We start from the raw sequence: 21,075 nt of genomic DNA, 5'->3' as shown, positions 1-21,075 counted from the left end.
GGGGTACTTTCCTCTTGAAAAATATTGGAGGCTTAAAACTTGGGCTTAAAAGGAAAGAAGTGAACTAAACCCTACAGACATTTTAAAGTTGTTTTTTTTTCCTTTGTTCACATTGCTGACAATAAGAAGGGTAAGAAGAAAATAAATCAAATGTAGAAAGTACAAGTTTTACTCTTTGAGTAAATCATGGAAAGGCAGTTCCTGAAGGATCATGTGGTCTGGATCTGTCATTTGTCCAGCTGCTTTAACAAGACTCGGGGGACATGAGGACTTTGAATATCTTACTTAAAGAAGCGCTGATTGCTGGAAATTAGTAAGACAGCCATTCTTTCCATATGTGTAGAAACAATAAATTTAAATGCACTGCTTTTCAAGGTAATATGTCTCTGAAACAGCTAGGACAAATTTTTGCAACTGAGTTATTTGACAAGTTAATTGCTTCAGTTTCATAAGGGAAAATGATTTACTTAACAACTAGTTCTTGCCTAGATGTCATTAATAACTATATATCTTTCTAATATATCTCTGTATTTTCAGTTGGTAGTATTAAAAAAAAGCTAACACAACAGAATCAGTGGAGATCAAGGACACGACTTCAAAAGTTTCTTATTTGTGAAGGTAGTTGTGATCCTACTTTATTGTGAAAATTTCTAGAACAGTTTTAATTCGGGGTTTTAGAATTATTCACTCCTCAGTTAAATATTTCAGAGTTGGATTTGGTTGGTTTTGTGTTTTTTCTGCTTTTTATATTTTTCCCCCCCACAATCCAGAATTACGTCTGCTTGAGACAGTGCAAAATGTTCAGTGGTTGTTCTGAATTGTCAGAGCATGAAATGTCTCTTGTCAGAAAATTTTGTAGTCTTCTTACATCTGGCACAATCTTGTGCTAATACGTTCTCTTCTGACTCTGTGTTAATAGAATCATATAGCTTTAAGAGGGTACCTGCTGGAAGCATGGGCAGGGGAGTCACTGTACTTAATCCATATGGGCCTTTATTCCCTAAATAGATATACACCTAGAATGAAATATTGCTCTTTCTTCCATATATTGAAGCTTAAGGCTGAAGTTCCACACTGTGTTCCCACTGAAGGCAAGTGGTACCTAATTTAGCCTTGTCAATTTATGTAATCTATAATTAAATATTCATAATTTTGATTACTATTATTGCATTAGACAAAAGTTAAGATAGTGATGGATGAAATAGATTTTCAGTATGATAATAAATTACCGTGTATTCCAGAGAAACTTATTGTAACTGAACATGCTTCAGCTGCTGTTGTGGTTTAAGTCCAGCCAGCAGCCAAGAGCCATGCAGCTGCTCACTCACTCCCCCGCCTTTCTCTCCCCACTCTTGGAGGGATAGGGAGATGAATGGAAAGAATGTAACTCCCACAGGGTGAGATAACAGTCCATTAACTAAGGTATAACACAAAACCACTACTGCTACCACCAGTAATAATAATGATAAGGGAAATAACAAGGGAAGAGAATACAACTGCTTATCACCCACCGATACCCTGCCCAACCGAGAAGTGATCTAGCCCTTCCGGGTAACTGTCCCCAGTTTATATAGTGGGTGGTATGTGCTGTGTTATGGAATGCCTCCTTGGCTAGTTTGGGTCAGGTGTCCTGTCTCTTCTTCCTCCTGGCTTCCCCTCCTACCTGGCAGAGCATGTGACTCACAAAGTCTTTGGTCAGAGTAAACATTACTGAGCAACAACTAAAAACATCGGTGTTATAAGCATTGTTCCCAGGCTGAAAGTCAAAAACACAGCACTGCACCAGCTACTAAGAAGGAGAAAAATAACTGCTACTGCTGAACCCAGGACAGCTGCTCAGTTTAGTTTGGAATGTCTATACATAAGAATTTTATGTGTTCTAAAAACTGTCCCAAGGACATGCTTCATGTCCTGCTTTGTACAACAGACAGATGGGTTTCTGTCTGCTGGAAGGTTGGTTGGAAGTGTTCAAAATTATGTTCTAGCTTTCCTTCCCAAATACTTTAAAAGTCTTAGATATTTTAAATTTTGAAACAAAGGTGATTCTCTCCTCTCTCCCCTCTCAAGAACATGTCAAGTATTTAGTCTGAGTAAAACCAGCAAATACAAAAGAAAAAGAGTCTTGGCCTTTTTTGTAGCATCCAATTATAAAGATTATGTGCTTGACCATGAAACTTTTGGGACATTGCAATGTTATGCTACTGCTTCTCCAACTCTTTATCTTTTTCCTGCAGATAATAGACAATGTTTTCTATAATACAGTGAGAAATTATGGCAAGAAGAATCCTTACTGCTGGTTAACAGTATGTCATAAGAGTAAAAACACGTTTTCCTGGGGAAACCTCCACCTAGCTTGTTCTCTCAGTTATATGCAGTTTATTCATTATGACACATATTGAAGTAAAATCTCATTTTAGCCTATGTAGACATGTAGGTGGAGGGTAACTATTTTATTTTTACAAAATATTTCTTAGAATCAAAATTAATAAAGGGTAGCACTTTCAGAGAAGTAACACTTGTCATGGATTGAGCAGTAGCAGTCATATTTTCTCCTTCTTGTAGCTGGTGCAGTGCTGTGTTTTGACTTCTGGACTGGGAACAGTTGCTTGATAGCGAGCATGTTTTGAGGGTGTTTTTGTTCAAGACCTTTTCTGAGCACGTGCTCTGCCGGGGAGGAGGGGAGGCCGGGAGGAAGGAGAGACAGGACACCTGACCCAGGCTAGCCAATGAGGTATTCCATACCATAGCATGTGATGCCCAGGAGGCAACTGGGAGAGAGAGCTGGAGGGGTGGAGCTCTGGAGGAAAATGGAGGAGGGAGCATGCGGTGCTCGGTCGGGCAGGGTGGAGTGAGTTATGGGTCGGTGGCTGGTGGGGTGCTGTATTTTTTTCGCTTGTGATTGGCTTTATCATTATTATTTGTAGTAGTAATGGCAGTAGTGATTTGTGTTGTGCCTTAGCAATTAAACCGTTCTTATCTCAACCTGTGGGGGCTACATTCTTTGGATTCTCCTTCCTAGCTCTCCGGGAGTTGGGGGAGCAAAGGGGTAGTGAGTGAGAGTACTGCGAGGATTTGGTTTAAACAACTACAACACTTCAGAAAAGTACATTTCTAAAAATCATGAACAGTTCTAGATCATCTTTTTTGAATGTCAAAATACAACTTAAGAACCATAAATCAGATTCTTAAAGTTATTTTGAAGCCTTAAGATTTATTTTCAATTTTCATTTGATCTTCAGTGATGTTCATCAACACTCTTAGCCCATCATTTGTTTAAAGCTAATATAGCTGAAAAAACATGAAGTTGTAGCATGTGGACAATCTCAATTAAAATAGTTTCATAAGCAATAGCAAACCAACCTTACAGTGCAAAACAAGCCAATCACAGACTGTTGTATATGATGGTCTATTTTGAGAAAGCAGACTCAGTTAAATCTACAGTAGGTTTGTTCTATAAAGCTGTTTGGTTTTTTTCTGTTTTTTTTTTTAATCAAAATATTGAGGTTGTATTTTAATTTTGCAGAACAAATTAAAAACTATTATAGAGGTAAAGATAATGATTTTATTTCTGGAGCCTAAAGATGAGAGTAGTGTTCTGTTTCCATCTAATCATAGTGGGTTGTGTATTTCTTTTTTAGAAAATTGCCATTTCCTATCAGCCAATATTAAAAAAAAAAATTCAAAATTCCAAAAAGGAAATTCAACAGTTGAATAAATAGTTAATAGAAAAAAAATCAAACCTATTACTTTGATCTGCAATTTACAAATGATGGCATTAAACCATCTGTTTAGACAGATGCATCTGGTAGTTACTCAGTGTTTGTATCTCTTAAATGTATTGCCATGTTAGAAATACCATGCTGTAGTAAAATGAATTCAGTTTTATTCTTTAGAGATTTTGTTTTGGGCTTCTGCAATATCAGTGTATATGTACAGGTACATGTATATATATATGCATACACACACACATAGAGTGTGTACATTTATAGTATTTTTCTTCCTGTGTTTTGTTGAATATATTTGATAAGTTAGCTGGTTCAGCTGCTAACTGGTGTTACTGAACACCAGTTCAGTACTGAATAGCCTCAGTAATTCTCAGAAACAGTATTAATGTTTGGTGGAGTTTAGAAAAGAGAATAATTTGCTATACTACTCTCTCGTTTTATGTGCATTGAAATAAAAAACAGAAGGCAATCTCTAGTTGCGTCCCTCATTGCCAATACATGGCCAAAAACCTTTTTCTCTATTTGCAGGGGTAAGTTATTGATTCAGAATAGTGGGTTTTCACATAAAGGTTAGTTAGGAATACATATGTGGTTGTCCAAAAAATGAGTCATAATCAGACTGATGCTTTGTACCTTAAAAATTTATATAAGCATTTTCGTTAGGAATTACTGAATAAAACTAAAATAAAAGTTTAATCAGTAAGTATTAAATGCCTTCCTACAAAATCAGTAAGTACTAATCTGGAAAGCCTTTATAGCAATTCTGGTTTTCTTACAAGGACTGAAAAATAAGTTGGTGAATCCATGTGTTTTGGGGATTTGCTGTTTTGTTTTTGTAATATATATGTGTGTGTGTGTGTGTTTACACTGTGAAGAGATGTTGACTTTCTGAGCATGCTGATGACTTACCTAAGAGTCCATAGAGTGGAAATGCTATGATATTTATAAAAAGAAAGCTATAATCTGAAGAATGAACCTAAACCATCATCACAGTGGAGGAAACTTTAGTTTCTCGATGTCTGTTATGGGGATACAGAACACTGATGTTTTAAACTACAGAGAGGACCTAGAATCACAGAATCCCAAGAATGCTGTGAGAGACAGTATCAAATGCCTTACTGAAACCAAGAAAAAACACATCTACTACTCTACCATCATCCCTCCACCTAGTTACTTCCTCATAGAAGGCTGTAAGGTTGGTCAAACATGACTTCCCCCTCATAAAACCATGTTGGCTCTTCTTAATGAGCCCCTCATCCTTGATATGTCTAGAAGTTTGCAAATAGGCATTCTCCATGTAGTTAATGTAATGTTCTTCTCTCTTGACTTGGAATTTTATTGATACTTTTTTAAAGATAGTCCTTGCAGTAATAATTAATTGCTGTTGTTACATAAATTTCTTTTCTAAAAAAGCTGCTTCTCTGAATAGATGTGGTTTTTTTTCATGAGATGAAGTGTTACAAGCATCCTAACAGATAGCTGTGCATTGCTGGTAGTCCCTCATGTGATGTTAATCTTAAACCTGAGTGGGAATGCCTCTTTAGAATAATTAAGTATATTTAAAAAATTCCAAATGGTAGGTGCAGTTTGGCATTCTGTATATTATCAGCCTAAAACCAGTGCTTTTGCTGAGTCAGACTTGTATGAAAGTAAAAACTGTCTTTTATATAAATTTGCTGAACTGTGCATCCATTGTGTCATATTTTTAACACAGATTATTGGAAGCAAAAATTGCCAGCATTTCCCTTCTGTAGGAAATGTCCTGGGTTCAGTTATAACAGTTATTTTTGCTTTCTTAGTAGCTGGTGCAGTGCTGTTTTTGAATTTAGTCTGAGAAGCTGATAACACAATGATGTTTAATTGTTGCTCTGTGGTGCTTACCCTGATGAAGGACTTTTCAGTCTCATGCTCTGCCAGAAAGGAAGGGCATAAGAAGCCAGGAGGAAGCAGAGACAGGACATCTGAGCCAAACTAGCCAAAGGAGTACTCCATGCCACAGCATGTCATGCCTGGTATATAAACTGGGGGGAGTTGCCTGTAAGGTCCACATCATTGTTCGAGTCGGACTGGGTATCGGTCAGCAGGTGGTGAGCAATTGTGCTGTGCATAACTGCTGTTTATTGAAATTTTTTTCCCTTCCCTTTTTAGTTTTACATTCTATCCCCTTGTTATTTTCCTTGTTATTATTAGTGGTAGCAGTAGCAGTTTTATAATATACTTTAGTTATTGGATTGTTCTTATCTCAGCTCATGGGGTTTACATTCTTTTGACTCTCCTCTGCATCCTGCCTGGAGGGGGTGAGGGGAAAAGGAGGGGAGTGGGCAAGTGGCTGCGTAGTTCTAAGTTACCAGCTGGGCTTAAACCACAGCAGGAAAAGATAATGAGTGAAGTAAGCTTACCTACTAAAGGAAAATTGACTCCAGTATGTAAAGTTGTTTTTTTTTTTTTTTTTTTAGCTGAGTAACTGAGGGGTTTTGCATCATGGGAAAGTATATTATGGAAAAAAATGAAAGTTTGACCAATGACATTTTATTATATTGTTTCCTGTAACACTGGGATATTTAAATTCTGCAATTCTGTTTAGAGTTTGACTCATTATTAGTGCAGAAAAGTGAATTTAAGCACTGAACTATAATGCTGTATGGAAAGCAAAAAGCAATTTTCACCTTCCAGCTAGAGAAAGAAAGACAAGTAGCTTTTTATTTTTTAACCTTCAAAAAGGACTTGCTGGATGAGGATTTCTTTAGAATAAGTCTTTATGCTTTGTTCTTGAATAACTTTATTTTAATTAGAATTATTGTAGAATGATTTTTTTGAGGTGGTAGTTGAGAATGGAAGGCAAAAATCACAGAAACAGGGAACCTATATTACGTAGAAGGTGTTCTGTGACGGTATAAAGCAAGTATAACATTTTTATGATACTTTGGGTAGGGTGATAATTAGCCTTTTGAGTATGCTAATTGCACAGAAAATAGTGTGTTAACTTTTCTCCCCTTAAATAGGCAGCTTCACAGCTTTTCCTCATCTCCACTTCCAGTGTTACTGTTGCAGGTACACTGTGTCTCTTGGGGTAGCAAAGGATAGTGCAGGAGATTGAGGTTAGCATGTACTTGCTCCTTACTCTTTCCCCCGTCTGCACGTTTCTTTGTGATGTCCTCTTGTCCAGTGTGGGTTCCTCCGTTACCTCAGTCCTTTTGTTAATGGCACATTTCAGATTCTTATGGTAATGTGACTACCTCTGTGGGGCTGTATCCTTGGAGCACATATCTCGCATATTTTGTTAAAGTGAAAGGTTTTATGCATTTATGCTTCAATTTGCTTGTAGAACTTGCAGAACTCATTACCTCTTCAGGAGACCAGGACTGTGCAAGATTGTATATATGTTCCCTATTTTATAGAGGAAGAAAATTAAGACAGAAGGAAAATGTGTGTTCCTGGTGCACAGACCTGTGCTTAATCACCTATTTCATTTTCAGTTGTCTGGGCTAATTATTGGCAACATGGACCACTGTTATGCTATTGTGACTAAATTGACTTTGGAAGTCATAGCAGAAAAAAATGGCCATATGGTTGCATTTCCAGCATTTAATATCTGTGTATTAATAGCTCCATAATGCCTATAATTTATTCACTTTTATCTTTTACAGATTTCTGCTCAGTTGTAACACTCATGGACCCATCAAATGTGAAGTTAACATGCTCTCTTTTCAATAGAAATTTGGATTGCCTACCAAAAATTTACAAAGTTGGAGATATTGTCCGATTTCATAGAATAAAGGTACGCACTATGATGTTGGCGGGGGCGGTTGTGTGCTTGTTTTGCAGTGAGAGGACTGTAAAAATAATTTAATTCTTCATGTACTGAAATCAACACTTGGAGATATTAGATGAAGCAGTTGATTGATTAAACAGCTTATTTGGAGTTGTTAGTGTACAATGTCTAGTTGCTGCTTTGGTGTTTTCCTGCCTTAGCTTATTTACCTGTATCAAAGGCCATGAAGGAAACTGTTTATACCTTTAGTCCTGCTTTTCCTGGATGTTGGTCTTAAGCCTGCTGCAACTGTATAGGGAAGAGGGACCATGCTGCACAGACTGAATGGAAGTCTTATAATGCTTGACTGTACTTAAAGAGGTGCAGAATAGTACCAAAGACATGATTTTACGTGTTACATATTAATTTGCAAAATAAGTGTATACAATTATGTATCTTATTTTTGCTTAAAATAATTATAGCAGAAATAAGCAAATGTCCTGAAAGAAGCCAGTTGGGAAAACAACAAATTGCATATTTAAATACTGTTGAGAGATCAAGGAAATTGAGGATTGTACAGAAGGATGATGAAAGCAGTAAAGATCAGTAGTGCTAAGCGTGTACACTTTGATATGCCATAGCAGGCGAACAAAGAAGGAAACCCCATGACAATAAATGTAAGAAGTGCTAAGATTTAGCCGGTTACTGAGATTTGTACCACTGAGATTATTAAAAAAGAACTTGTTAAGATTCAGAAACAGTATTCAATTAGTTGTGCATATTATAAATACTTACAGTGGAAAAAGAAAATAAGTAACCTGTTCTGGGTTAGTATAAAGGCTCTTTAAGGTCATCTTTATGTATAGAGTAGAATTAAACTATATTTAGATTTTGAAGCTTGTGTTGCTAATCAGCACCTGAGATGTGTGGCTAGTCTTGGGAGTTCATTGATTTGACTTCAGGTGAGTCTTATGTTAAATTTTAAATTCTCTTTATCCAGGAGGGTGTTACACAGATATCTTTTCTGAAATTCGGTAGAGATAGAAATATGTTTATTACTTCTTAAATAAAAATACGAAGTTTATATGTGTGAAAAAGGAGAAAGTAAAAAGGAGCCAGATTAAAAGAATTGAAACAGTGTATGTCTGTGGTAGGTTAGCATTGTTTTTTTTTTTTTTTTTTTGGGGTGGGGTGTTGAGGTGGAAAGAGCAGGTTAAAAAAACAAAGATCACTGTCATAGAAGTTATGTGTGCACCCTCTTATGCAAACATAGTAGTGTCTCAACTCCACTCTTTATCTTTTAATATAGATTTATTAAGGAAACTTATGGACCTAGCACATGTAAGGAGCTTCACTGGTTTGATTTGGCATCACATTTTTGAGGACATTAATCTAAAATTCCTGTCAGTTGGTACTTCGTTCTCCAAGACGATGTTTCATTATTTAAAGATGGGTTTGTCAATTCCCTCCCACATATGCTTTTTTTCATCACATCTGAGCTGTTTTAAGCGGTTTCCAGTCTTAACTGACCTGCAGCTGCCCACAATCTGTATCTCCTCAGATGCATAAACTGACAGCTTGTTTAATTATTTTCTACATTAGAATGATCTGAAGTCACTAAGTTGTCTTTTTCTGGATGAGAATGTCTTCATTCACTCCAGGCAAAAAAAAACAGCTACTTTGGGAGTTTTCATATCTGATCTGAGCAGGTAAAAATCTGACATAGAAGCCTGGTGCCAACTGTTGGGAGTGAACTGGAAGTGGGTAACTTCTTTCTCTCTTGCACCAGCACAGCATTTGTGACTGCTGTGCCACGCAGTTTTATTTAAAAAAAAAAAAAAAAGTCTAATTAGAGTTTTAATTACACTGTCCACAGTTCCTTGTTAGCTCTCTTCTTTTGTCTTATCACCTTCTCATAACTTGCTCAATGAGCAGCAATTGAGGGTGTTAGAGGCTACAGCCTTCCAGAGCTGCGCTTACCAGTGAGGACAGAAATACATAGTCCTTACAGCATGAATTCACATATCTCTATCCCAGATATGCTTTTGAGAATCTTCCAAAAAATTGGCATTGATAGCAAACACATTTTAAAAATGACTGCTCTCAGCTACACTCTCAGCTCCTAATGAGTATCTTCTCTTCCTAGTAACACAGGTGCTGGCAGGGTCCGATGGTTCAGGGCTAATAGGAACTTAATGGAGAGGATTCTGTTGGGATCACTCTGGTAGAGAATAATTTTATTTGCTCAGTGTTTGTTGCAGAGAATTAAAATTTTAAGTGTCTTTGTAATAGAACTGAAAGATTACTCAGTTCTAATTAAATCCCAGTTAATATTCCTTGAAGTGCTTTTTTATGACTTCTTATGATGATTTCTTCTGAATTATAGTACTCAGTGATTTGCAATACTGTATTTGGGCCTTCAGCCTCAGTCTGTCATCTCTGCAGAGATGACAGTGGAGAGGATTCCCCTAACCAACAGTGTAAAAGCTGAGCCTGCAATCTGATTGTCTAGCCCCCTCTGTCTTCATGGCAAAGAAGTAGTTATCTCAAGTGGAGTTTTCTTGAAACATTTTTTCTTCTGTAGTTAACTGTGGATGCTCTTATTATCTTAGACTCTATGCCTAATGTTTAAGCTACTAAAGAGAGAGATGAGGCAACTTATCTTCACTTGACTTGGGAGTTTTGACATATAGTCTGTCTTTTTTGTATTACTTGAATCTTGCCATGATGGTAGAATTGTTAATTTTCTCATTGGCTTTTCTCTAATATTCCTTATTACCTCTGAGTGATTCACAAACAATTTATTTCTTCACTCTTAGTGAAGTGAATTGGTATTTGATTTCCATTTTAATGTTTGAGAATCAGAGAAAAGTGAAGCACATTCTTGTTTAGGTGTTCATCTTGTTCAGCATACACTAGTTGTCTGATACAATCACTGTATAGAATGTGTTTTGGTGAGTCTTTTTCCAAAATACACAGCATTATAGAGATGTGTAACTCATCAGCATTATAGAGATGTCTGACTCATCTGGAACACTTTGAGAATTAAGACAAAGTAGTGACCTCTTATTATAAACTATTGTAGAACATCCTCAATATAATACAGTCTCTGCAGCAATTGTAAGTCTTAATTCTCTAGGTTTTGTCATGTCTTAATTATGTAGGAAATATTTCAAATCATTCATTTTTTACTTTACTAGAATTCTCTCAGATACACTATTCTGCTTTACCTGAGGAATGTTTTTAAAGCAGTATCACAATATGTACTGTTTTTTTAAAAATGATTATCAGAACAGAAATTGTTTCAACTGGTTAAATATATAGACTTCTTAGGTAAAAGATACCTTACAATGAGGTCTTCAGCTGAGTGTATACTTGCATTGGAATAGAAGTTTGGACAGTGAATTTCAGATGATAAAATAATTCAAAAAACAGCTAAAAGCAAAACCCCAAAGCAAGCCACAACACAGCTTGATATCTTGAAATAATTTTATATATCTAAATAATAATCAAGTTTAAGTTTAATGCACTCATAATTCAAAATACTGTCAAATTCATACTCAGTTCAAAATACTGTAATTCAAAGCCTGATCCGCAAATCAATAGTAAAATTTATTTTAGGAAATCTTTCTTCTTAGTATAAGAATGTGTACATTAGCTCAGTATATGTTGTTTTACAAGGCATTTGTTTGATATGCAGAGATGATCAGTGACTGCAGTGGTTTCATAATAGTCCTTTGCTTCTGCAATTTAACGATCAGTTTTGATGGAAAACTACCTTGGAGATGCTATTATTCCAGCTTTATACATTACTTAGTATTGCAATTTTCTCTTTCATGGGGTGAATAACACCAGCTGCAGTAAGAAAAAAATAATTCAAGTAGTTTAGGGTGCTGTAAACCTATTTATAAATGCTTCAAGATCAGCTTCTTTTCAATGAGCATATTCAGGATGGAGTTGTACGCCATAGAGATCACTAGATTATTGTCCATACAGTTTGTTAAGGTGACATTTCACCTTTTGTTCTTTAATTCATAAAAACTATGCCAAACACTCCTGCAATATGTATTTGAATTTACTTGCTTCCTTAGAAAACGCCAAATACATTGTATTTGCTCTGGTTTTGTGCCAGAAGATACTCCTGTTTGGAACCATTATTTATTGAATTTATTTAAAATTCTTAGGGAATTTTTAAAGCGATCTCCTGCTGCCCCCTCCTCTGCTTTCCCCCCCAGTCCACCTCTTTTGAAAGAATCCCCAAGCCCTCTAGAAATGACACAAAATCTAGTGAGGGGGAGTTGTCATCATATATACAAGTCTCAGATTAGCTCTTTTCCCTTAGTTTAATAAAATTTCAGATTCATTTATGATGATCTTTTAAGGCCCCTTCAAACTCAAACTATTCTGTAATTCTATGATTCTGTGAATTAATGTGCTCCATTATTCAGGTCTGAAGAATACTTAAATAGTGAAAGTTTGTCCTACAGATGGTCTTTAATGCATTTATGAATTATGGTAAAATGTTTTAAAGCATTTGAAAATTGAGCACTAGGAATCCTAATCTGTATTGTCTCACAAGTGCTATATGGAGAAGTCTTGTTGGGGTTTTGGTAAGTAAATTTTAATTAAAAAGAGATTGATCAAAACAGTCAGTTTGAGATTTCTGATGATTGCTTATATATATATATGTATGTATCCAGCAGTGCTTTCATATAAGTACAGGGAACAGGAAGATTAAACTAGATCCTTGAAGGAACTCTTCAGATTTTAAACACCATGTTTTATATGGTCACAGATGCACAACTAAATCAGCAGGATAGAGGGGATCTGCCATGTGCAGGGTAGTAGACCTAAGAGTAATTGTGAGAGCTGTATTCATAATTCAGTGTGTAAAAGCTGGTCACTGCTTACTTTATAGGAAAAAAAAGCCCTCCTAGAGCTGGTGTTTTCTTTTTCAGTTCCATAGTATCAGGAAATGAGGCTATTGTGAGAGGCAGAAAAGAGGAATCCATAATAATTTTGCTCTGCCATTGCTCTGCTGTGTGACCCCTAAAAATTGTGCTTCAGTTTTCCCATCTGTAAAAGCAATCCTGATGTGTTCCCCACACAAACATTGTGAGATATGTGAATGCTCTCTATCGATGCTGTATATTTACAGGTAGTATGCCTCTTTAAAAAAAAAATCTTTTATATTAGACTGTATTTTCTGCTTATTTGCTTTGTTTTCTTGTTACTGTTTGTTTCTTTTTTTTATTTCATTTTTATTTTGACTTCATTCTCCTAATAACACCAGGAATGAAAGTGATCAATAGTCCATTCTTCATGCACATGATAAAACAAATGTATGTATATTTCTATGCAATGTAACAATTTACTTTTTTTCTTCATATGTTGTTACAGATCAGGGCATACAATGGACAGATGCAGGGAATTACCACTGGAGGATTTGCGTCCTTGGTATTTGATGGAACTGTAGGAGCACCGATAGTTCCTCGAACCTCTAGCAAAGCGTACAGTTTCGTGGATGAAGAGCGCAAAACAATAGAAGACTTACGTGTTTGGGCAGCCAGTAATCTTTCTATCTCCGAACCAGCAGTAAAATTGTCTGGTGTTGAGCCAATGCTGTTCTTTGATCTCACTTGCCAGCTGGTAGGAAAAGCAAAAGTGGATGAAACTTCTTTTCTCCTAAAGGTAGATTATGTTTTTAATAATAAATTGTTATCATTATTAAGGCATTGTGATTCAATTTTTGATAAAACAGACATATTCATTGCTTTAATGTTATGTAGAGAAGTATTTTGAGGTTAAGTAAACTAATGACCCTTGACCATTTTATTTCCATGTAAACAAAATAGAAATCCCAGTTTGCTTTAAAGTTCTTCATCTGATACATTTCTTTACCAAGGTTTTGTAAGATGGCATTGTTATGGATCAGCATTTTACACACATTTGTAGATAAATATAACAAGATTTCTTAAAGTTGAAAAATATTGTTAGCTTTAGATTTCAACCTTGCTTTTTAGTTAGTAGGAATTGTTGCTTGTTTTTCTAAATCTGCCCAATATAATTAATGCAGTAAGTAGTACTATCTAAGGGATGGATCATATTACCTATTTTGATGGATTGATTTTAGGTAGCTGCTTTTAGTTGTACATAAATGCTTTGGGGATCACCGCTCACTGAAAACATAAAATGCAAAGTGCCACAAACCTTTCCCAGGGTGATGCTTAATATCAGTTAAGTAAAAATGGGGTCTGCATAATTTTCCTGAGTGTGGTGTTATTCTGAAATTCCTTTGTAATTCTTTTTTTTTTTTTTTTTTTTGGAAGTTGCCTGTTAAAATATCAGTGAAGAACAGGCTGTTATTTTTCATTTTATGACTTCATAAAATTATTTATTGGTTCCACTGTATTAAGCTGTACTGCTACACCATTTTTAGAAACAGCACAATTTTTCCTCCTTCACTAAAGCAGCAGAGATTTTTCTTGTGCAGAGCAAAATGCACTACGTAGAAACAAGTCTTAAGTGTCATCCTATAATATGCTTTGCTGCTGTTGCAAACATTTCCATTTAGTTATCCCATATGAAATAGATGTTTAATGAGACCCAGTAAAATTTCAGAACTTTGGAATGTAATAAAGTTGTTCTTTAATAAGTATATGTTCAGCATTGAAGGACCTTTTATAAGGACAGAGACAAGTGCTTTTGTAAATTATTAGTATTTCTTTACAGTTCTTTATTGTAAGGTCTGAAGTCAATTTTGTCAGGTTTGTATAGTAAAGATAATGACTTGGGGAGAAAACTTAGGGTAGGCTTAGGAAGGTAAAAGCTTGATACCAAACAACAGTAGATCAGTTTCTCTGACACATAATTCCTTTGACAGTATATTTTTTTAGTGGTGTAAGATATTTAATACTTAAATCCATATTAAAATACATCAGACAAACTTATAAATGGTATATAAGAATTCATAGGCTGTTGGTAATTTCCTCATTTCTCAAGCATCCCTTTCTCATGTCAGATGTTGGTCACAATAGAAGAAGCCTTTTTAAAAATTGTAGACAGATCTATATTTTTTTATTTGCTAAAGAAAAGAAAAACCCAACAAAAAAGCAAAAAACCCACTGAAACAGAAAAACAGCAAATATCATATCGGCTGAAATGGAGTGGTCATTAAATACTGTATTATTTTGGATATGTGTTTTGTAATAATGATTTAAATTTATCATGTCATTCCAAGTATATCAGTTATATTAATGGTTGATTATACTACAAAACAATGATTATTTTAAGTGTTGAGCTCATGTAACTAGTGGGGATTGCTTCAAAGAACTGAAATGAATTTCAGTGATTTTGTGCATCACTCATAGTATAACTTTTATTATTGAGCTTGATAAATTAATTGGGATATGCACAGCTTGGGGGTGACATGGCATAAAGAGTATTAGTACTTATCTTTTTCTGAGTATTTTGTTATTGAAACTGATGGACACTAAAAAACTCATGCTAGAAATTCTTCTGTCATTTATGTCTTTCATAAGAGTGTTACTACTAGTCTTTTCTTTCCTTCTGTCTGTCAGTTAAATTGGTGACATTAAACTATGTTGCACAGTTAGCATGCTCTGCTGAAGAGAGCGACAAGTTTCATTGTCTCTCCCATTTCAGTGTTTTGCCCACCATGATGGACAAAGGTAGCCACTAACTATTCCTTAGCTCCAGTCTGTTCATGACTAGTATAATAGAACCATCTGCCGTTTCCTATCCAGAATGAACTTAATCAGTGTTGGTTTTTAGACCACTTTTGGTTTTTGAAACCAGGGCTCTGTGTTTTCATCCATAATTTGAGTGAAGCTGGCAAGTTCCTGAGGTAGAGAGCTTGATCTGTTTTCATATTTGTGCACATAAAAAACAAACCCAACTACTTTCCTAAGGATTTTCTTTTTCTGGTGAAGAATGTTTTCTGGCTTATAAATTCCCCCAAAAGGTGCCCCAATATTAGCCTCGTTAGTTCCTCTGTCAAAGGACTTTTTAAAGCTAAGTAGTAATCCTTGAATTTGACAGGAAACGTTCAGCAACCCATTTGTCAGATCGATCTCCTAAATGTGAAACTTACCAAAGTGTCCCAAGTAAAGCCAGTTGAAAAATAATGGGAAACTTAACAAAATAAGATTCTTTATTTTATCCAATTACTAAATTCATGATGCATATGCGCTAAGTCTGTTTCTCAAGCTCAGTTCTGGAGAAGGTTTGATAGTTCGAACAGTGGACAACTCTTTCAAAGGTGGTTTTAAGCATTTCATGGTACAGAATCAGAAGATAATACAATTTTATTTTTTTTATTAATCTATGGCAGCACATACCACCTTATCCTGACTATCTGAGTCCTTCAGAATACACTCTTATTTGGGAACATTAATTTCATGTTGTGAGACATTTTCACTGAACAGTTTCCCCTTTTATCTCTTGATTTGGATGAGTATTTCAACCATTAGTTGTTCTCAGTGTATTTGCAAATGACTGCTGATTCGTAGATCTTTTCCTGTGGATCTCTGATCCACAGCAGTTAAACATAAGGGGTAGAAACCCTTTAAAAATTAAGTTTTATCTTTTCTTCTCCCCCTCTGCAGCACCTAATTCGTGGGACAAAATGCCCTGGTATCATAAACTGTCTGAAAATTAGCTTCTGTTGAATTTATATGCAGGAAATCCTATGAAATGCAACATTGCAGTCTTATAGTCCAATTCCTGTAGATTTTTCTTTTTCTTTGGCAGTATTTCGCCATTATTTATGTTGTCTCTGAGAAGAGACTATCATCAGGAGCCCAGGTAACCACAGTTTACAGAACCATAAGCAGTTACCACTGAAATCATAATGTTTGGTTTAAGTCTTAAGATTTGGGTTCCAGTCTGTTGGTAATCTTACTTATTTCACAATAACTTTGATAGCTCAAAAATAACTCTTATTGATATTTCACTACTTAAGTGTATCAAGAACTTGGCTTTAAGCAAACAATTTTTGTAATCCTTGTAATTAAATATATGTTAAATACTGATTCTTTTTCTGGAACTGGCAGTGTATACCTGATGCAGAAGATTCAGTAATTAAGGGAGTATATGCTGTGTACTCAGTCATCATATACTGTAGCTAGAGTGGTTAAAAAACACCCTATATCAGGATTGTTATTGATTACTAATCAAACAACAAATTTGTTAAAAGAAAGTTATTTGCAATCTCAATCTGTGGTATTCTAGACGTATTGAAATAGTTCTCCTGCATTGCAGGTATGGGATGGCACAACATGTCGCTACCCAACATGGAAGGTTCGTGTGGAAGCAAGGGATCTGGAAGGAGATGAAGATCATCTTTGTCGGCTGCAAGATCTAACAGTAGACATTCTAGTTTATGACAACCATGTACATCTGGCAAGATCACTTAAGGTAATGCACTGTTTCATTTTTCTAACTCTCATTTTATGGCCTATTTTCTCCTTAGAATGCACTTCAGAGAATGTATCAATTCAGTTACACTGTTAATTCATTTCAGTTGTTCGTCTTTATGAGATCATTGTGTTTCCCATACCTTTTGTTTGAATGCAAAATCCCTTCAACATGTGTGGAACAGCCTCATTATCCTAAAATTGCCATGAAAAAGAATCTTCCAGTTAAGCAGTTCTTTTCAGATAGTGCAATACCGTATAGAATTCTGTGAAAATAATGCACTCAGAAAATGTATTCTATGCTTTAGAATTATTTTTAAATTATATAAAGTGGGGTTAAACTTGTAGTCCCAATAAATGCCAGTAATTCTAAAGTCAGTAAAAGATTTTCTGTTCTATAAACTTCTGCAATTTGCAGTGCAATCTTCATTTAGTGGGTCAGTAATGCTGATTATGCTTAGAGAGAGAAAACAACAACATAATTAAACATTTGATCTTCAACAATACTGCCATCTTGCTTCTGAATACAGTAAATTAGCAAAGAATACATCTTTCATTTTATGCTTTCCCCAATATACCCAGGATCATTTTTTAAGGAATTTACCAGAAAATAAAGGTAAGTGATAACTATTTGTTAGGCTGGGACTATCAGAGGACATGAAATCAATTTGATATTTTAATGCCTGTTCGTAAGTAAATGATAGCAAAATAAGTTGCCTTTGTGTAAGAATTCATAACAAAACTCAGTCACAAAAGTATTTCATTACTTGCATATTCTTTTCCAGAATTTTTCTCTTGCTATCTGATGTAATCTGTTGATATAAATATCAAGTGATATTCCAGTGAAGCAGTATCTTTTGAAAACAAAAGGAAAAAAGTAATAAAACATATTTTCTTGAGTAGCTGGTGATACTCCCTTTACTGCACTCTCCCATTTATATTCAGGAATTCCTGTTGAGTATCTCTCACATAGGATGTCTTCATCAGCTTTCTTTTCTATGAACCCTTTCTTTCTTACCTCTAAAGCATCTGTGGCTTTGCTGTGTAAAGCACTGTGCAGTAGAAGCTCTAATGTGAAAGAAAACTAGCAAACCTAGTTTGACCTACTGAGCAACATGGACTGTTCTCCTGGCTATGTCCAAAGTTGCAGTAGTTTCACTCATGCAAGATATACAAGTTAGATAATTTTTGAACACTACTTTTTAGTGGATTGTCTTAATTCATTAAAGAAAAAGTACTGATCTTAATAGTTAAACTTCAGGAAGATTTCATAAATTCAGCTTGCAATATGTGCAGTTAATTTTATTTCACACAAGAATCTAAAGGTAACAGAATTTGGGGTGGCTTTTCCTAAAATAGATAATTTAATGAAAGGTTTAGTTTAAAATACTGGTAGAAATAATGTTATGTCATGAGAAAGTATAATTGAAATACTCTATATTAACCTGATTAATATTTATTTCAGGGTCTTGTTATGTAAATTTTTTTTAAGAAATTTTTTATGTAGGTGTATAAAGCTGGAGAGTATTTGATGTGTGCATGTGCACCTTCCTGAGCATGAATGCAGAGAACATTGTGGACAGAAACTGTAGTAAATGCCTTGCCAGCTTATGGCTTCAGAACTAATAAAAGTACACTATTTTTCATCTGTTTCTTCTGCATTTGGCAGTAGCTTAAAATTGCCTTTTTTAATGTAAATTGTTATTGAACCGTTAGGTTACACTCTACCATATTGTCATGTACCATTTGCAATGACAGTTGCAGCTCTGAAATGATGTTTTATGTAGGAACAATCTGTTTTACGCAGCCTTGATACTAAGAAGAGTAGATTGGAGAAGAAAAAATACTCAGACAAGGAAGCTCTGAGTAAGCACTATAAGTCTAGAGAACATACGTAATGTATTATAGTGAATTTTTAGCAAATTGTGGAGCACAGTGTCAGGGATATTCCTGCAAGAGTTTGTTAGAAGCTCTCTGTTTGGATAGTCTATCCAGAGAACGCTGAAGACAGGAGCATTTCATCCCATTTTCTGAAACAGTCAGATAATATTTACAATTTTCAATGGAGAGAACTTTAGTAATACTGAAGGAACACTACACTTGATACCGTAAGTAGACTTTTTGTCCCCTATATTTATTTGCCTCCCTTTCCTGCTGGGCAAGATTGTGGCTTTCAGCATTTGATGCCTTAACGGAACACAAACAGAATTTTCAGAAATCTCATCTTCGAAGGAAATTGTTTCCTGAGGCATAAAGACAAGAGCAAGAGCTACAGCTAAGCAAAAACACTGATGATCACTGCTTTTTCCTGAATTTCCCCCTTCCTCTTGCTACCTGGAGTGCATCAAGCTTTCTCTTTACTCTAGGAACCCCAGCCTGCAACAAACTCTCCAAAACACAGTTGCTCCTCATAGGCTGTAGTTCATTATTCTTAGCTTTTCTCATCCTGGTGTTTCCAGAAGGTCTTAGGATTCACTGGCGTTGCAACAGGACTGTACCATGGGTTTCGCCATCTGTGGCGTTTTGCTAGATGGTAAGCATCAAGGTGAGTGAGCATCAGTGCTCACTCACTCAGCACACTGAAGGGGTCCAGCTGTCTACAGTGGCTTAGAGATTTCCTTATATATTGTCATTCACTGAATATGTGATACTGTCCTCTTGTGGCTTGATACCATCGGTTTTGTGTTGCCTTGCATTTTCTGAATAGTACAATTAAAGCAATTAACCTTGAGTATGCATACAAATCCTAGTTCATAGGTCCACAGTATTTGCTTCCTGTTATTTGTCTTCAGATGCAGAATTGGAATATTTTCAGCTGTTCCTTCTTCTGTATACAGCGTAATATCTTTTTTGATAGTACTTTGGACTAAGAAGCCTTGTTTGCTTTTTGCGTGTCTGAGTCACGTTTCCAAAGTGCAACTTAAATGGGTGACACACCTGCAATAACTGATAGCTTCCTACTTTTCAGGCCTGGGTAGCATTCTTTGGACCTGTCAGTGGTATTTTCCCCTCTTCTGTCTTTGTACTCATTAAAAGAGGAAAAAAAAACAACAAATCACAACACCGTCCCACCCCCAAGTCCTCCAAACCCTTTAATGGTTTTAAGTTGATATTTTTTATTACAAAGAACCATACCCATGTGCTGTGTATATGCTTCCTGTCACTTGCAAAAAGTTGTGCACAATCTATTCAATAAAATTAGACTGTTGATATGATGAAATTATGACAAAGAAATGTCATTGAATATCATAAGCCATAAAATAGACATAAAAATTAGTACAGATTATTTTAAATGATTCCTGTAAATAAAGACAGTCTCTTGTCATGAGTTCTTTCTGGCCACATGTAAACATTTAACTACCGTGATAAATGACTGTTCCAAATTCATCAGTGCCTTAAAAATTAATGCAACCCTATATTTTTTGAAATAATTAAGGGAATTTTTAAGATAAATTAGAAAGTTGTTTTATTTGACCAACTACAGGGAACTGCATATGGAACTTCTTAATTTTTCTTTTAACTTTAATATTTATTCTTAAAATAGTCATATTTTAATTAGACTGCAAATAGATTCTTAGTCTATTTTATATTACTGCAAGAAATGTGTCCTTACTGCTTTAATTTCATTTTAAATGAACTTGCTTTAAATGAGGTGGGTAATTCGTTAGCAGAAATGCTGTAGTCAAGTAAGGAGTTGGTTTTGTAGTAGATTTTAGATGTGGCTCTGTAAATCATGCTGTTTACTTTAATGAAGGTTATAATTTCTTCTCAGGTAGATGAAATGTACTCGGTCTGCAGGCATTGCATGTCTGCAAACAACAGAAATACGGTTAACATTTTCAGCAGTAACATTTGCTCACACTGTTAACAGTAAGCAATGCTGCCTCCCAAAGGGGCTCAGGGAAACTGCACTAGGAAGACATTTATAAATCTCGGGACAGTAAGACATGCAGTTTGGCTTCTTGCATGAATTTCAGCACACAAGTCTAGAAGGCAAACCCAGGACTTTGTATTCTTGCCTTCTGGACTCTCTCCTCCCATGTTTAATGTTTCATGATTGTGCCTACAGTAAATAGTAAATATTTTTCATACATGATTTTTGAAAGAAAGTTCTTCAATTATAATCAACTTCTTCCCACTTATAAATAATTACTTGGGGGGG

General features: G+C 35.4%; 1 protein-coding gene across 4 annotated transcripts in view; it reads left to right on the top strand.

Annotated features, from left to right (window-relative positions):
• POT1 (protection of telomeres 1) overlaps positions 1–21,075 on the top strand; it is a 69,038-nt gene that overhangs the window by 23,380 nt on the left and 24,583 nt on the right. For all 4 annotated transcript variants that reach the window (XM_034063278.1, XM_005146094.3, XM_034063281.1 and 1 more), the window contains 3 exons: positions 7,373–7,503; positions 12,877–13,167; positions 16,759–16,914. In XM_034063278.1, coding sequence (XP_033919169.1) covers positions 7,373–7,503; positions 12,877–13,167; positions 16,759–16,914 — 578 coding nt within the window. The remainder of the gene's footprint in view (positions 1–7,372; positions 7,504–12,876; positions 13,168–16,758; positions 16,915–21,075) is intronic.

This window comes from Melopsittacus undulatus, chromosome 5 (assembly GCF_012275295.1).
Source record: "Melopsittacus undulatus isolate bMelUnd1 chromosome 5, bMelUnd1.mat.Z, whole genome shotgun sequence".
In the NCBI taxonomy this organism is placed as follows: Eukaryota; Metazoa; Chordata; class Aves; order Psittaciformes; family Psittaculidae; genus Melopsittacus; species Melopsittacus undulatus.
Note: the sequence above shows the minus strand (reverse complement) of the source record. Positions and strands in the feature narration are given on the sequence as shown.